This window comes from Leptopilina heterotoma, unplaced genomic scaffold, assembly GCF_015476425.1.
Source record: "Leptopilina heterotoma isolate Lh14 unplaced genomic scaffold, ASM1547642v1 Lhet_101, whole genome shotgun sequence".
NCBI lineage: Eukaryota > Metazoa > Arthropoda > Insecta > Hymenoptera > Figitidae > Leptopilina > Leptopilina heterotoma.
The window spans coordinates 545,236-561,931 of NW_025110815.1; the positions used below are offsets into that span (position 1 = coordinate 545,236).

The window sequence follows — 16,696 nt, forward strand, 5'->3', positions numbered from 1 at the left end:
TTTTATTTATAATGTATTTTCAAGAAACTTTTTCAAATAAACTCTCTACAATACTGTATTTTTTAAATATTTAATAATTATTTATATCACTTTCTAGAATTTTGGAAAAAAAAATATTTTTACATTCTCATCATAAAAGATATTAGTTTTGTTTTATTTATTCTTATTTCTTTATATTTTATACATTTCTTTTTAGTTCAAGAAAATTATACTTGGAATCTTGTATAGCAGAAAAATTATTAATTTATTTTTATTTATTTACAAAAATAAACGAAACAATCCATTTTGTACTATATTTATTTTATTTGATATAAAATAAGAAGGAAAGTTTCCCACAAAATCAAAAACCTATTTGTATTAATTATTAATTATTTAAACAGCAAAAAATAATTATATATTTCATATCATATTTAAAATAACATTAATTATAACTATTTAATTATTTCTGCTTTTGTGAAATTTTAATTCATTGAAAAAAAACTCACCACAACAATTAATTGATATGTAAACAAATGGAGCATGAAAAATTTGTTTTTAAATTAAAAGAAAAGTAAACTTAGAAACTTACAAATAAAGATGTAAATAAACGAAATAAACTAAATTAATTAAAATTAATACAATTTATACTTTTATTATTCAATTCAGACAGGATATTTTTGTTTATTTTAATAATAATTTTCTTGAAATACATTTTCGAAATTAAGACTTTGCATTGTTTTCTTAAATAAACAATCACACGTGATCTGTCACTTTTAGAGGTTATGTTGTTTACAAACTTGCCCACTATCGCATTTTACAATATTTTGCATTATTTAAATAAACTTACTTGATAAATAGCTCAATTACATTAATTTAAATGATTTACAATCGTATTCCAGTAATAAAACTAATTGATAATTGCTTTAATTAATTAATTTAAGTGAAAAAATGTTAGTTCCGGATTTGTCCGCAAATCAAACGACGGCAATAATTTTAAGTTTTGTCGCAAGTAAACCATCATTGAAATTTGTTTACAACTGAATATTAATTTATAAATTTCGAATAATGCATAAAGTGAAATTAGATATTAGAACCAAGTGTTTTGTTCTGTTTTCAAATCTGTTATCAAAAAGTCAAAGGAAGGAATCACGAATGGTGAGTTAATTGAAAGTTTAACTTTTCTCGAAAGTGTAAAAATATTTTATATCGAAAAATAGAAAAAAAATACTCATTATTATTTATTCTATTTATTTATTATTCTATATAAATAGTTTAACATTATTTTTTCTCAAGTTAATAAAATTTTTTCGAATTTTTAAATTTTCGCGGGCTAATTTATTACCCAGATGGCGCTGGCGATGAATTCTCAAACAAGAACAGCGTGAACATAGGCGATTGTCATTTTACAAATGGCCGCCGGCGGCTTTACAACAAGCAGAAGCAAATACGAACGGGCCACGTTCACAGAATAATTTTTCAACGACATGGCTTCCTTCTTATTGAATTTTGAAAGAAATATTAATTGTTTTTTAAGAAATGCACATTTATTACAGTATTTAATTGTTTTTATTGGACTATTCAGTGTTTCATTGGGACTTTACGAGGATCAAATAGGAAAATTTGACTGGTAATTTTTTCATAACAATTTTTTTTTTCTTCATTATTGCCTCTATATATACAAATTTTTTTTGTGACATGACAATTCAATTTTCTTTTCTATAAAGAAAATTGAATAAAAATTTTCCCTTTAATTTTGAGTGTAGAAAAAATAATCTTAAAGTGTTATTATTTTGGCTTCTTTTTAATTAGGAAACAAAGTTATGTTGGAAAAGTTAAATTTGCCAGTTTTGACACGGTGTCAACGACGAAAAAAATCATTGTCGCGACAGAAGAAAATGTCATCGCCGCTCTAAATCTCAAGTCAGGTGAGTGTCATCGGTGTCATTCGGCATATGCAATTGTATATTTATGAAGGTCTTCTATTCCTTTTTTCTTTAATCAAATATTACTGTCGATAAATGTGTATTATTTTACACACTTTACTTTATAACTTGTATTTTCAGTTAAAAACTTTGTTTTCAAATATTTTTCAGTTATAAAGAAATTGTTAACTATTAAAGAGAAATTTGTATATATTTTGAATTTTTATTTTTTTTAAAGTAACGTTTGTTTTAAAATTTAAAAAACGAGAATTTTAATTTATGAATATTTCTGTGTAATTAAATTTGATAGTTGAATTAATCAATACATTTTTATACCAGTCGTAGAGGAAAATATTCTTTTAAGATATCAACATAGTAATTAAATACAATAAAGTTCAATTATTTAAAACCATTTTTACAAAATTGATTTTACTTTTTTTTATAGAACATAGAAAATTCTATTTTTCTCCCGAAGAATCATTTTTGTAAAATATTTATAATTTTACCTCTGTTTTTTACGGTTATATAGACGAGTGTAAACAATTTTTTTTTTACTTATTTTTACAATTTTTATTTAATTTTTAGAACTGAAAAAGGTATTTCAAAAAAACCATGAAATCGTATTCTTTTTTTTTAGTTTTTATAAATTAATGAAATTTCTTTTAATTTTAGGTCAAATACTTTGGAGAAGAGTTTTAGAGCGAGGCAGTGGCGGCCGAATAAGGGCACTAAGCGGAATAGAAAATGAATTATTAATTTCTGTAAGTGGCGGTATACCAGCGATTGTGAGGGTTTGGGATTTGGCAAGTGGACATATTATAAACGAATGGCCATTGACGGAGAGAAACCCCGACAGGTAAATTTCACATTATTAATTATAAAATTATTATTCTATTCAATTTATTTAGGATTTTTTTAGTATTTTTTACGATATTTTTTTTTTATGATTATTATTTTTATTCAGTAATTATTTTCACTTTATTATTTAAATAATTATATTCATTTGATTATTCAACCATTTTTATTTAATTATTCAATTAACTATTTTCACTTAATTATACAAACAACTATTTTCATTTAATTACTCAAATAACTATTTTTATTTACTTTATTCTGTAGTATTTATTTCTCGAATTTTATGTATATTCTAAACAAGAAATTTTTGTCTATTTTTGTTGTATTTTTATTTACAATATTCGTTTGATTTTCATTTACTTATTTTTAATTCTAATATAATAATTGAATTGTAGTGATGGAAATAACAATTTTCATTTACTTATTTAATTGATTATTTCAATTTAATTATTTAAATAACTTCTATAATTATTAAACAGTTTACGAAATTGAAAGCAAAGAAATGTTTATTTCTCTGTTTATTTAATTATTGAGTTAACTATTTTTATTTGCTTATTTGATTGTTGAAATCATTTATTAAATTATTTACATGACTTATATTATTATCTAAATAGTTAAAATATTAAAATAAAATGTTTAAATATTATAAAATTTTACTGAATCAATAATTAGGAACGAGAAATAATCTCTAAGAGAAAGGAAAGGAAACTTTTTGTTTTTTAATTTTATTTTCTTCAATATTTAAACGTAATGTGTAAATTTTTTCAGAATTGACTCTCCATTTATATCATTTTCAACAGTAGGATTGTACGATATTAAAAGGTTCTTTTGAAAAATAATCTTTTCAATTTGCACCTCACTATAATCGACACTTTTATTTTTTAATAAACAAACACAAAAAAAAACACTGTAAACTCTTTTTTTTCCAAAAGAAAAAGAGAATCGATGTTGTAAATGGCAAAATATGTTCATAATGTTTTGTTTTCTTTGAATTTATTATTTTTCTCGTTTTGAAATTTATATTCGTATATCTATATTTATTTCTAAAATTAAAGTAAATTTATTTATTTCTAAAATTATGTGATTTTATTCAGTTGTAAAATTATGTAATTTTATTTATTTATCTGATTTATCCTTCGTAATTCTATTTATTTCTATTTGATAATTATTTCTTTTTCTAAATAAATCATTTCATTGTCTGTTAAATATTGATGGAAGAGCAAATATTGTGTGGTTTCGATAAAGATTCTTCCAAATAATTATTATAATAAATTTTTATCTGTTTTTCTAGGATAGAGGACGTGAAATGGTACATTAAGGACGGTATTTTAAATCACATTCTACCGATTTTCAACAGTGGTGTTGAAATTACATCATATGACAGTAAAACCGGAGAGAAGCTAAAAACACGAACAGTTTCCGCTCCGTTTATAAGTCCAGAAACCGAGTAAGTTTTCCCTTTATTTCTATTTTAATTAAATTTAATTCTACTACAATTGCTTTTATTTTAATTTAGAACAAATTGTAATTTTTTTAATTTTTAATTTCAATAAGATAAATCCATTTGTTAATTTAAAATTCATATTTTTAATTTAAACAATTCGTTTCGGTTGGCAAATAATTAATTTATGAGAAAAAAATATTCAGAATAATTTTATTAAATTAAAAATTTAGAATTCGTGTTTATAATTTAAAGAATACGTTTTGGTTGGCAAATAATATGAAAGAAAAATAATGAAATTTCGGATAATTTTATTAAAATTAAAAATTTTGTTTCCAGGTGCGTTTTAGCGGCGCCATATTTAGGTTGCTTGAAAGGCGAGAACGACTTGGCAATTCTCTTTTTAATAAATATATTTGAACCAAATTCAGAGCCACAGACAATCACGATAAACAGTATATTTGGCGCGGGAGTTCAAAGTCCTTATCGTCTTGAATTAGTTCGCGGCGATAAATCCGCACTGATAATAAGCGCCGATGGCAATGCGAGAAAACGAATTCTCATCACTGAAAATGAGCCGACAATATTGGAAAAAGAAATTTCAGGCGATGCTTCCGTTTATATTGTTGCCGTCGAAAAGGAGAAGGCCCTATTGGAAATGATCAGTAAAAATGGCGTAAGCTTTTATAATTATTATCAATTTTTTTTTTTAATAATTCCAGGGCTCGAAGTAGGTCCGTAAAGTACCGTAATTTCATTCAAAAAGGATGAAAAGTTCGTAAATTGTACGATATAATTTTGAGAATTTTAGAGAAATTACAAATGATTGCAGAAATTCAATTATTTTTAAAAGTAATAAAATTCTTCGCAAAAAATTCAATTATGTTCAAAAATTTTTTTTAAATTCTCGTCAAAATTTCAATTATCTAATTAGAAATATTAAAATTCTTCTCGGAAATTCAATTATTTTCAAAAAATCTAAAAAAAATTGTCAACATTTCAATTATCTTTATAAATAAATAGCAAAATTCTTCGACAAAATTCAATTATTTTCAAAAATTTTATTAAAATTCATTACAAAATTTCAATTATTTTCATAATTAACAATATTTATCACACGAATTCAATTATTTTCTAAAGTAATAAAATTAATAAAATTAAATTATTTTAAAAAATTTTAATAAAATCCATTGCAAAATTTCAATTATTTTCAAAATTAATAATATTCTTCGCAAAAATCAAAAATTGTTCAATATCTACTATTTTTCATAAAATTTACCAAAAGAATTTAATTATTTAAAAAAAAATTTAATAAAATTCTACAAAAACTTTTAATTATTTTCAATAAAAAATAATAAAAATTTCACAAGAATTTCATTAATAACATTAGGAATTCAATTATTTTCAATAGAATTTTAATCGAATTCCTCGAAAAAATTCTTAAAAATTTTATTAAAATTCGTCCAAAGAATTTAATTACTTAAAAGTTTGTTCATAAAATTTTTAATAGGAATTGAATTCCAAGAAACATTTAATTATTCAATAAATTATTTATTTGCATTTTATTTGTATTTAAATAATTGAATTCTGGTAGAATTTTCTCATAAACATTGATTTAAAAATAGATTTCAGTTAAAATCTCAGATTATAATAATTGAATGCTTTCGAAGAATTTCATTAAAATTTTTTAAATAATTGAATTTTATCGAGACAATTTTTTAAAAATTGTCTTAAAAATAATTGAATTTCTACCAAAAAACAAAGTTTTATCAAAACTTTTTAAAAATTTTTGAATTTCTGCTAAAATTCTGATATTTATGAAAATAATTGAATTCTTGCGAAGAATTTTATTAAGACTTTTGAAAAATAATTGAATCTCTGCAAAGATTTTTTATTATTTTACGAAAATATTTAAATTCTTGCGAAAAATTTTATTAAAATTTAAATTTCTGAAAGTAATTGAAGATCTGCTAAGAATTTTGTTATTTTTAATTTATGCCAAGAATTTTATTAAAATTTTTAAAAATAATTCAATTCCTGTTAATTTTTTACAAGAATTTAATTATTTTTTAAAATTTTAATCAAATTCTTCGCAAGAATTCAATTATTTTCATGAATAATAAAATTCAATGCAGAATTTCAATTATTTTTAATATAATTTAAATCAAATTTTCTCGAAAAATGTAATTATTCTTAAAATTTTTATTAAAATTCGTTGATAGAATTCAATTATTTAAAAATTTTGTTGATAACGATTTTTTATGAATTTCAGTTAAAATTTTGGATAATAATTGAATATTAAAAGCAATAAAGCGTGAATTTTAAAAAATAATTGAATTTTGTAATTAATTTTTTTTAAAAAGTTTAATTGAGTTTTTTTAATATTATTTTTAGTTTCTATTTTCTAATATTTATTTAATTAAAGAATTTACGAATAATGGAAATTTCGTAAAATTGAATATTGTAAAGAAATGAATTTGAAAATTGTCAAAGAATTTTTTCGAAAATTATTAAAAATAATCGATATAAAGAAGAATTTTAGATAAAAATTCCTATAAATAGTAATTGAATTGATAATGATTTTAATTATTATAAATTATTTTTATTAATAATTATTATAAATTATTATAAAACATGAAGAAATCGATGACTTCGAGTCGAAGACTCGGAGTTATCGATTTCTTCATGTTTTATAGTTATGAAAAATTTAATTTCTAGTTTTAAGTAAAATGTTCTCTTGTCTGATTCGGCCTGATTCTATATTTTTGTCAGTTGGTCCGTAAATGGTCCGTAATTTTTAATTTTTGGTCCGTAAATTCCGTATTTTTAAATACTTTCACTGCTTCGAGCCCTGTAATTCTTTTCGCGTTCGTGAAGTTCACAACGTTTTTAATCAACGATTTAGTAAAAAAAATATATTTTTCTATTTAAATTTTTATATATTTTTCTAAAGAAAATATTTTGCATAATCCGAAAAAAAATTGTAAAAATATTTTATTGCTTTTTGTAAAAAAAACTTATGCTTAATAATTCTTTTTGTATTTTTTTCTTTTTCTTTTTTTTTTGAAAATGCAGATGACGGAAGTGACAGCAACGGAACTTTCGAGTATGAAACCATTGCCAGCATTGTCATTTACCACTAATCATAATTCATTGCAAGCGCCGATTATAATGGCGTCAATTTGTCCACGACAATCGAAGGGAATAATGTGTAGAAATCTTGTTTCGTCGGAGGATCATAGTCTTGTATTATTGCAATTCAATAAATTGGTTTGGGTGAGAGAGGAAGCTTTGAGTTCAATTGTGACTTCGGAAATTGTCGAACTTCCCATGTCGGACAGAGATCAAGCAATTGAAACGGAATTCGATCAAAAAGAAAGTGAGTTATTTGTTTTCTTACTTTAATGTAACATTTTTTTTAGACACGTATTCGAATTTTATTTTTCCTAGTGTTTACAGGCCTCGGATAGTGTGACATTTTTTTAAAACTTTTTTTTAGATTATTTTAAAAAAGAATAGTCTCCTTTTTCCTATTTTCAGAAAGATTGATTCTTTTCGACTTATTTTTAAAGAAAATAATAACAAGTATTTAAATATTTATTTAATGAAAATTTTTCAACTTTTAAATAATTGAATTTAGAAATCTGATTTTTTACGCTTTAAAGTCGATCCGAGGCCTCTTAATATTACAATATAATATTAATAATTTTCAAATTATACTCAAAATTACCAAAAAAAAAAATTATTCGGATAATGATTATTTGGAAAAATAAAATTTTAATATTCAATCACGTCAATCGTTTTTATTTAGGTTTGGTAAGTGTACATTGATACTTACAACTAAAATATTAATCTTTCTATAATTATTATTATTAATCTTTCTATTAATATTTCTATAAATTTTTTCATCCTCTCGTAATATGTACATAACTTTATTCTCTTTTAATACATCATTATTGAAAAAATTAATTAACAAGCCAATGAACGTAATGCATATTTTTCTTCAAAAAATAATAACTAACTTCGTAATTTATTAATAAATTTTCTTCTGTGAATGGCTGCTGACAGGTATTGATGTAGACGGTTCATGTAAGTAGAGACAATAAAAAACAGGCTATAGTTTGAAAATTCTATTTTTCACGTACGATTTATAGAAACGCTTTATATCAGCAGCATGATTTGAATTTCGTGTTTTTGATACTTTTCTTTCAAATTATTGACCAGTAGAAATGTGGTATTTGAATTATCTGCATTTATTGTTTAACAATTTTTTACATTCATGGCAAAAAAAACAAAATTTTTATCCACGTTTTTTTTTATTAAAATAAAGCTTCTTTTTTAAATTGTAATTAAATAAAAAAATAATGTAAATTGAATAATAAAAAATAATATAAATTTAATATTAAAAAATAAATATAAAAATAATTAAATAAAAGAAAAAAAGTTTTTAAACTATATTTTTCGATTTTGTATTATTCTTTTTTTATGGAGTAGAAAAAAGATTCTAATTAAAATTGAGAAAAATAATTTTAAAAAGTAAATTCTGATTTTGGTTTTATTTTGTTTTTAAGAATTTCAGTTGGATGAAAAAATATGTTAAACAAAATTTGAGAACATTTCAAATTCACAAGTAGAATCGCTTTTAACTGCAGAATGAAAATCTGCTTTTACATTAAATTTTTTCTTTTAATTCATTTGAAAAAAATTTTATTCTTAGCTATCTTTTGTTTTTATTTGTCTCTTTTTGAAAATCGGTTCCTATATTTTTTTTGTTGATTAATTTCACAATGTTTGAATATTATTATTAAATTTATTAGATATATATAAATATTACTCACGTGATTTATTTCACTTAAAATATTTTTAGAATTTTTTTTAATATCGATTACTAATTAATACTAATTTTGTTAACCGAACTAATTTTACTAAATTGTTTTTCATTTATTTTCTATTATTTTTATTTATTTACTTTTTTTTTATTTATTATTCCTTTACTTATTTACTATATTTTTCTTTTATTATTAACTTTTAGTTATTTAGCGAAATCTTTAGAAAGTGAAATCTCTAATTTTTCGCTTTTAAAATGAATTTTGTTTTTATTATTTTATTATAATTTTTAAAGAATTTTGCATGGTTATATTTTTGATTATTTATTTAAATATTAGTTTCTTATTTTTAATTAGTTGAATAAATAAAAAAGAAGACAAAAATATACTGAAAGAAATTGCATGATTTGTTTTGCTTGGAACTTTTACTTTAAAAAAAGAGTTTCAAAAAAAACCTTTTTTTCTAAAAATCACGTAATTGGTAATTATTGTGATTAGTGATTATTAAATAAATAAACAAAAATAGAATGTGAGATAATTGTTTCTCAACATTTTAGTTGAATGGACTAGACAAAAAGAAATAGTGGCTTGAACTTTTATTAGAGGCATGAAAATTGGAAATATTTAGACGTAGAATAAAATAATGTGGACGACAGTAAATTTACTGCTGTCGTAAAATTATTTAGAATTTTAGATGTAGAATAAAATAATGTGGACGACAGTAAAATTACTGCTGTCGTAAAATTATTTTGCGAAAGGAATTTAATAAAATTCCCCATTGCTTTTAGATGAACTGTAAAATTTTCTTTTAAAATTCCTCTCGAGAAATTAATTTTAATTGTTAAATTTTCTTTCAAAAAAAAAAAAAATAATTAAAGGGAACATCATTGACATGGTTATACGAAGGATTAGTTCACAAGTTTATCAGGCGAAATCATTGATTCAGTCACTTTTGGGAATTGAGCCACAACAATCAAATCAAAGAGCCGATTTGGTTCGCGATAAATTTGGTCTTCATAAAATGATCGTTGCCGTCACTTCCAGTGGAAAGGTGAGAGAAAATTTCATTAACTTTCTTTTCTTTTATTTATTTTATTAAATGTAAAATAAATAAATATATTAATTAATTTATTTATTAAAAATAAATAAAAGTAAGATATTTATCAAATTATATGTAAAATAAAAAAACTAATGAATCTTTTAGATTTTCGGTATTGAGACGAGAAAGGGAGAGATAATTTGGCAGTCGAGAGTATCAAACATTCAAGGATTATCAAAGGATTCAAATAAAATGATTTTATATTTACAAAGAGGTAGCAGACATTTTCCTCATCCTCCCCAATGCGCCTTAGTTGCAGCCAATAAGGTTCGTTTAAATTAAATAAATAAAAATTAAATTCTTTTTTAAATTTTAAATTTCAAAAATGTAAAATTAAATAATTGCCCATTTTTGTTTTAATTAATTTATGATTCAAAAGTTTAAAATTTAAAAATTAAGATTCAAAAGTTTGAAAATAAAAAATGAAATATTAATTTTATAAAATTTAATAAGTAAATAATATTAATTTTAATTAATTTAACAGGATAACGGAAACGGTGTTATATTCACATTCAATCCAATAACTGGTCAATCAATAGGAAAATTAATGAAATTTGACTTTAAAATAAAGCAATCGATGCTTTTACATGCAGCCACTGACGATTTTCTTCGCAGTATTTTGATACTCGATGAGAAAAATGAAATTCACATTATTCCAGAGGAAGCAACGCCGGTTGCAGTTTCATTGGGAAAGAACATGTATCTATTTACTGCCGATCAAACCACTGGTGTACTTAGCGGATTTTCCTTATCTTACAGTAGTGAAAAGGTTCGTTCTTCATTAATTAATTTTATACTAGCCAGCGCTATTCCTCTATCAATAAAATTTAAAAAAATTTCAAATTTCTTTGAATTTTATAATCACTTTATTATTATTATGCAAATTACAATTAGTAATGGGATTTTTAATGAATTTTATTCTCTTTTTTAGAATCTAGTCGCTGATAAAGTTTGGGAGTTGGTGCTCTCGCCAAAGAATCAAAAGATTATTGAAATTGTGTCGAAAAATCCCCTCGAGCATGTTCATTCTCAAGGACGTGTTTTGAACGATCGTTCGGTACTTTACAAGTATATTAATCCAAATCTCGTCGCTGTTGTTACTCAGGGAGTCAGTGCAACACATAAAAGTAATTATTTTCCTCTATCAATAACATTTTAAACAATTTTCGAATTTCTTTCTTCTTTCTATTTCTCATTAATATTTTTTGTTTTAAATTAATATAAATTTTTTCTTCAAATTCCAGATACATTGAACGTTTATCTATTGGATATTGTGTCGGGATCGATGATTTTCTCGATGGTACACAAAAAAGTACGTGGTCCAGTGCACGTGGTACATTCCGAAAATTGGTTAGTCTATAGTTACTTCAACGATAGAAGTCGAAGAACAGAAATCGCTTCATTGGAACTCTACGAGGGAAAAACGCAAAATAATTCAACTGGTATTTGCATTTTTTTTTTACATTTCGCTAAAATTAATTTAAATTAAATTAAATTTTTTTTTGGAAAAGGGAAAAAATTTGATTTTGCTTAATGTGGAATTATTTTTCTGCTTCGCAGTGTTTTCCTCATTGTCCACGACAAAGTTACCGATTGTCGAAAGACAAGCTTTTATATTCCCAGCGTCAATCGAATCAATGAAGGAAACAATCACCGAGAAAGGAATAACAAGCAAACATATTATAGGTAAAGATTTTGGTTCTTTTTTTTTGAAATAATTTATTTAAATCAAAAAGTATTTTAGCAAATATTTATTTTGTTTTAATATTATTAAATTCTCATTAATGTTCTAAATAAATAAATTACTACTATTAATTCAGGAAAATGGAAATTAGTTAGAAAAATCGGTTCAAAACTTACTGGAAAAAATATTAAATTTCTAGTATTGATAAAAGAATTCTATTATAAATTAATAAAAAAAAATTTGATATCGGAAAAAGAAAATCAAATTTTTCTTGCAAAGTTGAATTTATTTATTTAGTATTAATATTATTTGTTTTCTTGAAAAGTGGCCTTGGCGAATGGAGGCATTTTAGAATTGCCATGGATGCTGGTCGATCCGAGAAGACCGATTAATCCAGAAATTCGAGAGGAAGGAGTGATACCATACATGCCGGAGATTCCAATTCACATGGACTCTATTATAAATTATAATCAAAGTGTCTTTGGAGTATCGGGAATCCATACGAGTCCCAGTGGCCTTGAAAGTACTTGTCTAGTCTTTGTACATGGTCTTGGTAAGTCAAATATTTATTTTCTTTACAATTCTTCTACATTTCTAATCAAACTAATTTTTTTTTAATAATTAATAATTAACCTATATTATAATAGTCTTTCATATCACTTTTGTTCTAATTAGTTCAAATAAATTTACAAAACTTATGAAAATATATGAATTTTTGAGAAGAAATTTATTCAAATTTTTTAAAATAATTGAACTGTTTTGATAAGTTTTATAAACATCTTTTAAAATAATTCAATTTCGGCAAAGAATTTTATTAAAATTTTAAAATTAATAATTCAATTCTGACGAGGAATTTAATAAAAATAGTATTTAAACTAATTGAATTTTTATAAAGAATATTATTATTTTTAACAATTTAACAAAAAAATTCTACGAAATAATTCAATTATTTTTTATAAATAATAAAATTCTTCCCAAGAATTCAATTATTTTCAATTCAATTTTAATAATATTTCTCTAAAATATACAAATTGAATTTTTGTGAAGAATTTTACTGAAATGTTTGAAAATATTTAAATTCTTTTTGAGAAATCTAATTAAAATTGTATGCAAAATAAATTATTTCTAGGAATTAATAAGAATTTTATTGAAATTATTTGCATTTTATTAAAAACTTATAAAATAGCTGAATTCTTGGGAAGAATTATGATTGAAAATAATTGAAATATTTCGCGGAATATAAAAAAATTGTATTAAAAATAAATGAATTTTGATAAAGAATTTTATTTAAAATAAAAATTAAAAATAATTAAATTCCTACAAAGAATTTTATTATTTAATGAAAATAATTGAATTCTTATAAATGATTATTTTTCAAATTTGTCTTGAAAATAATTGAGTTTCTACGAATAAATTTACAAAACTTATGAAAATAATTGCATTTATTCGACAAATGTTAGTAGGTAACTTTATAAAGATTTAAATTTTTGATAGAAATTTATTAAATGTTTTGAAAATAATTAACTTTCTTGAGAAGAATTTTATTAATTTAGCAAAAAAATAATTGAATTCTTTCAAGAAATTTATTTAAATATAATTAAATTCTAAGTTCTTCTGAGGAATTTAATTAAAACTGTTCTAAAAATAATTGAACTCTTACAAGGAATTTTATTAAAAATTAAAAAAAATTTAATTTCTGATAGAAATTTTATTAAAATTGTATTGAAAATAATTGAATTTTTGTGAAACATTTTTCTATTTATGAAAATTTTTGATGAAAAGAAAGAAAGAAAAAAATGTTTGAATTTATGAAATTGTATTAAAAATAATAGAATTCGTGTGAAGAATTTTATTATATATAAAAATAATAATTGAATTCTTATGAAGAATTTTATCAAAATAATAAAATTTTTGCGAAGAATTTGTTTTGTAAAATTTGAAATTTTATTGATTATGAATGTAATTGAAATCTTGCCAAGAATTTAATTGAAATTTTCGAAAATAATGCAATTTTTTCAAGAAATTTAATTAAAATTTTACTGAAAATATTTTAATTCTCATAAAGAATTAAATTGAAATTATTTAAAATAATTGAATTCTTTTAAGAAATTTTAATAAAATATTTTTAAACAATTAAATTATTTTCAGAAATGTAATTAAAATTGATTGAAAATAAATTAAATTCTTTCAAAAATATTTATTAACATTATTAAAAGTATCTCAATTCTTTCAATAAATTTTGTTAATTATCCTAATTTTTCAACTTTATAATTTCGAATCTTAAATAATTTGTTTATTGCGAAGAAATTTATTGAAAGTTTTAAAAATAATTGAATTACTTCGAAGAATTTCATAACAATTTTTGAAAATAAATAAATTCTTTCAGGTAATTTAATATTTAAAAATGTATTGAAATTAAATTAAATTCTAGTAAACAAAATAATGTTAATACAAATTTTGAAAACAATTGAATTCTTTCGAGTAATTTTACTAAAATTCTATCAAAAGTAATTGAATTTCCGCGAAGATTATATTATTCAAATCTTTAAAAATAATCAAATTCTTTTTATGAATTTAATTAAAATTGTAGGGATTAAAAATAATTTAATTCATTGAAAAAATTGTATTAACGTTTTTAAAAGTAATTGAATATTTTAGAGGAATATTATTAAAATTGAATATAAAATAATTCAATTCTTGGGAAGAATTTTATTATTTAAATGGAAATAATTGAATTCCTGCCAAAAATTGCATTATTTATAAAAACTAATTGAATTATTTCGTAGAATTTTTTTTTAATAGTTAAAAATAATAATTCCACATTATAAAATATTTCTAAAAGTAAATAAAAATTGAAATAATAATATTAAAATTCTTTTATTTTTGCAGATTTATTCTACACTAGAGTAGCGCCATCGAAAACTTTTGACGTTCTAAAAGAAGATTTCGATTATTACCTAATTGTTATTGTTCTCGCTGGATTAGTGATATCGTCATATGTCACGAAAAAATTGGCCTCACAAAAAGCCCAAAAGCAAGCGTGGAAATGATGTTACTTGACAACATTAGAAATTAGTTCATTCGTGACGCGACAACTTTCATCATAAAGAATAAAGAAAAAGAAAAAAAACTTATGAAAGAAAGAAAACTAATCGCTGTTGAAAAGAAAAAAGAAAAACAAAGGTAATGTGTAATATATTTCATTTTCATATATATAGTTACTATTTACTGCAAATTAAATTATAAATACTTAATGTTATTTCATCCAAAGATCAATTATACGACTGGCTTAACTTTTTTTCACTCTCCTTTCCTATCGAATACATTGGAATGGAGAAATTTTGTTTTGCCAAAAAATACCTATTCCGATTAATTTTTTAAAAAAAAAAAGGTACTGAATTTCCAATAAATTGAATCATTTTTTCATGAATGTCAAAGGGGATGTAAATTTTCGTTTTATTTTCAAATTTCTAGTAAAAGAAATACAATACTTTGAAGATAATTAAAAATATTGGAAAAAAACCTTCTCTTTATCAGTAGTTTTCTATATAAAAATAAAACTTCTTTCTTAGAGAAAAAATTTTAATTAGTGTCATAAATAATGAAATTCTACGTGAATTTTTGTTCACTGTTATTTTATCATTTAGAGAAAATTTGTATTTACAAAAAAAGAATTTTACCAAGTAATTTAAATGTCAATTTTACACTTTTCTTGTTTCTTATATTTGTACCTGCATTTCTATTTAAAAACTATGGCATTTATTCCATTGAGAAAAGAAAAAGACAAACAAAAAAGAAAATGGAAAAATAACATTGCCAACATCACATATTGTTACGTAGATGGCTTATTTAAAATAAAAACTAATTATAATAGTGAAAGATCGTCGAGAATGCATAAGACATTCGTTTCATTTGATTTATCGAAAATGAAAAAAAACGACAAAATAAAAAAAAAGAGTATTTTTAACTCTGCAATAATTGTACAAAGAAATTATGTCGATTTGTATTGTAACGTAAATCGATCTATACAAATAATAATAATTAAAGCCAAACTGCCAAATAGCAGTTAAGAGTACTATGATAATTTTTGGAATAAAAGAGGAATTTTTCGTTATTAATTTGAAAAAAAAGTAAAAGAAAAATAAATAAAAAAACAGAATAGTATCGCAAATTCCAAATATTCCTTGCCTTGTGGATGATAGATTAATTATTAATAATTAGCTTGCTATTTATATATGCAATATTACACAAAAAAGAAAAGAAAAAGAAAAGAGGATAAGATGAATTATCATGGCAACTATTTGTTAAGTATCTTGGTATGAGATATAATAATAATAAGGAAATAATAGTGAATTTTTTCAAAATAAAAAGATCTCTGTACAGGCAAAAGGTATGGTTTCTTTTTAAATAACTATGCCTTTAATTATATAAACACTTTCAAATTTAGTGAATAAGTTGAAAGAGACGTGAGAAGAATGAGAAATTCATTAGATTTGTCGATCATTCTTTATTATGTACATAAAATTACAGAAGCACAATAAATGTGATTTTGTAAAATATCAAGCAAAAATTATTCTTGGTCTTTTTTGAACACTTGACTTTGCATTTTTTATAAAATGTATCTTTTTACTTTAATTTAATTTTTATAAAAAAAAACTTGAGTGTAAATATACACTCAAGTAGAAATTAAAATTTACACTAATAACTAATTTGACGTGAAAAAAAGTTAAATAATATTTATTATATTATTTAATCGAAATTTAGGCTTTGCACTCGGTAATTAATTCCCAAAAAAAAGTAGCAAAAAGTTTTTAAGATTTAAGACTGAAAAGAAGTAGTAAAAATTTTGTTATTATTATTCCAAAATTACAATTTCAAATTTTCAGTCAG

General features: G+C 22.1%; 1 protein-coding gene across 1 annotated transcript; it reads left to right on the top strand.

Moving 5' to 3' along the window:
- Positions 1-1,380: 1,380 nt before the first annotated feature.
- On the top strand, positions 1,381-16,365 carry LOC122500452 (ER membrane protein complex subunit 1). Its single transcript, XM_043609389.1, has 14 exons — positions 1,381-1,606; positions 1,789-1,904; positions 2,574-2,757; positions 4,048-4,203; positions 4,537-4,873; positions 7,273-7,576; positions 9,902-10,074; positions 10,228-10,389; positions 10,607-10,891; positions 11,054-11,249; positions 11,367-11,564; positions 11,683-11,808; positions 12,132-12,359; positions 14,696-16,365. Exons 1-14 carry the CDS (start codon positions 1,464-1,466, stop codon positions 14,854-14,856), a joined length of 2,769 nt encoding a protein of 922 aa, XP_043465324.1. The 5' UTR covers positions 1,381-1,463; the 3' UTR covers positions 14,857-16,365.
- Positions 16,366-16,696: the final 331 nt, after the last annotated feature.

What these genes read in the sequence shown, in the direction of transcription:
- LOC122500452 (XM_043609389.1), top strand. Translation starts at nt 1,464, where the DNA reads ATGGCTTCCTTCTTATTGAATTTTGAAAGAAATATTAATTGTTTTTTA. An exon ending in ACGGAGAGAAACCCCGACAG is followed by an intron (nt 2,758 to 4,047) that starts GTAAATTTCACA and finishes CTGTTTTTCTAG; the next exon opens with GATAGAGGACGTGAAATGGT. An exon ending in TATCTTACAGTAGTGAAAAG is followed by an intron (nt 10,892 to 11,053) that starts GTTCGTTCTTCA and finishes TCTCTTTTTTAG; the next exon opens with AATCTAGTCGCTGATAAAGT.